Source organism: Penaeus monodon, chromosome 19 (genome assembly GCF_015228065.2).
Source record: "Penaeus monodon isolate SGIC_2016 chromosome 19, NSTDA_Pmon_1, whole genome shotgun sequence".
Lineage (NCBI taxonomy): Eukaryota > Metazoa > Arthropoda > Malacostraca > Decapoda > Penaeidae > Penaeus > Penaeus monodon.
The window spans coordinates 2,363,369-2,365,609 of record NC_051404.1 but is presented as its reverse complement, the minus strand read 5'-3'; the positions used below and the strand labels follow the sequence as shown (position 1 = coordinate 2,365,609).

The following is a 2,241-nucleotide window of genomic DNA, read 5'->3' as shown; positions in this document are numbered from 1 at the left end:
TGTTTGGTATTTTATTTTATTTTATTTTCTGCAATGCCATCCTTTATACATGAAGAGTTTTTGGTATATGTTGTAGATAACTGAAAAGCACCATAACATTGTAGAAAACTGATTGGCACTTATGTATCAAACGTAGGTTGTTCAGAAGATATCGATGTGTATATACACTTATATATGCATGTTTTGTAGGTTTCTTTGTCAAAATTTAATCCTGTGGATTCACAACTGATGAATTTTGTTCACTTCACACCCATTTCTTAGAGGAACTATTTATTTATTTTGAACAGATGGACACTCAACATAGAAAACGCTATGATCAATATATGCTCATTAGTAAGTGAAAACAGTAAACGTGTTTCCATAAAAAAAGGAATATGATCAGTGTTTTCTCATGATGAGTCTCCATATATATACCTGTTGTTCCTATTTTCACTAACCATCAGTTTACCTGGTGTGTTATCCTGCCACCTTACACATCCCTTTGTAACACTGCACCTCGCCAGAGAAAGCTTATCCTCGTTATTATGTTTATATATGTATTCTATGTAATTATTCGTTCTAGTTGTAAATATCACTCGTAAATGGCTATCCACACTCGTCATATTTATTCTGTTATGACGGCTGTTGTTATTTTCCTTCATAATTTATCTACGCACATCTTTTCACGTAGAAGCCTCCTGGCGTCAGTGTTACCAAAGGCGGTCTGTAACCTGGCACAAATTTGTGTGTCAACCGAAGGCTATTGACCGAGGTTTGGGCATGCAGGTCTAGCCACATAGTATTAACTCATGCACTCGTATCTGTCTACAGAGACTACCTCGCAGATTTGGATCCTTTCTTCAGGTAGGTGTTTGATTGCACAAATGCGCTCTCGTTCCCCGTCTTTGCCTTCGCCTGAGAATGCTTATGCTCTTTTGTTCTTTGCCTGGTGGTATTTTTCTTGTGTTTCTTCGCCAAATTAAGTGCGGGATCTTTTAGCTTGCTGTGATTGGGTGGGTGAAATTGGTGCGATGTACAGTATGTGTATTTACAATTGTTGAAAAAAATGCTAATTTATTTAATCTTTTATTTTCATTATTGGTGTATGTTGATATTATTTTTTGATAGGCAAAATTGCGGTGTTATTTGATCTATGAATATCACGGAGGTAGTTATGGATGCACGTGTTTATATTTTCCCCTTTTTTGGTTTGTGAAAAGTTCTGGCATATAAGATCGCGTATGCAGTGAAGTTTGAATGCAAAAAATAACTTTAAAATTTACAGCGTACTTGACGTAAGTTTGAGTTCGCAAGTTTTGATCGTAACTTTTGGAATTGGCGTTTTGATGGAAACGACGAAGAATTTTTGGTTAGCATTTCCAGATTCCATCAGATGTGTATGTTTTTGAGCATCACATGTTTGTTTTTTGTTTTTGTTTTTGTTAAATATGAAAAGCCAAATATGTATATGCATCTATGAATGTTACATTTGTCCTTTTTGTGCTTGCTTGTTTGAAAAAATGGAATGCTTACAGTTCTTGGGTGCATTTTTGAAATAAAAGTTTATCCATGCCACTTTCCGATTACATTCTATGACGTGTTGTCATTAGCATAATTGCCTGTGACGGTGCTTGGCGAATTCAAAAACTTGGATATCCTGAATTAAGTCTTTTCCCAAGCTAATAGCTTTGTATGTCAGGAATGGCCATGAATAATATTTAGCTCCGTAATACAAACTGGGAATGCGTAACAATAGGTGTTATTCCGTGTCGGTGAGTGCGGCACAGTACTCGTGAAGCGTAATAACCAGTGCACTTGCTAGGGTCACGCCTCCTACGCCTCCCTCACGCCCACCCGTACGGTCACGCCTGCAGGAAGTGAGGTCGGGGTGGTGGGGAGTGGGGGCGGCGTGGAATGTAGGGAATGGGGAGAGAGGATGGAGGGGGGGGAGCTGATGGGGAAGAGATGGGAAGGTGGGGTAGTGGCGTGGTGGGGATGAGGGCTGGGTGGAAGCAGTGCATTGTGATCACAAGTCTACGGAAGCGGACGCCCAACCTCGGCCGCTCTGTCATCTGACCCCATGATTCGGTGACTTGTCGAACCGAGTTTAACCCTCGCTTTTTGGCTGCTAAACAGTTACCCCTCCCAGAGGCGGACGTCATCGATTCATTGCTGTGCAAGGTACCGTGACAGCAGAATTATGTGAAATCACGGGGAATTGAATGTTAAAAGATTTTTTTTTATAATTAATTTTAATTTTCC

At 39.8% G+C, this 2,241-nt stretch overlaps 1 protein-coding gene across 1 annotated transcript in view; it reads left to right on the top strand.

Moving 5' to 3' along the window:
• LOC119584971 (microtubule-associated protein futsch-like) overlaps positions 1 to 2,241 on the top strand; it is a gene marked incomplete at its 5' end in the record, with an annotated part of 346,977 nt that overhangs the window by 231,043 nt on the left and 113,693 nt on the right. Inside the window, 1 exon segment of the mRNA XM_037933567.1 lies at positions 811 to 843. Within this exon segment, the coding sequence (XP_037789495.1) occupies positions 811 to 843 (33 nt within the window).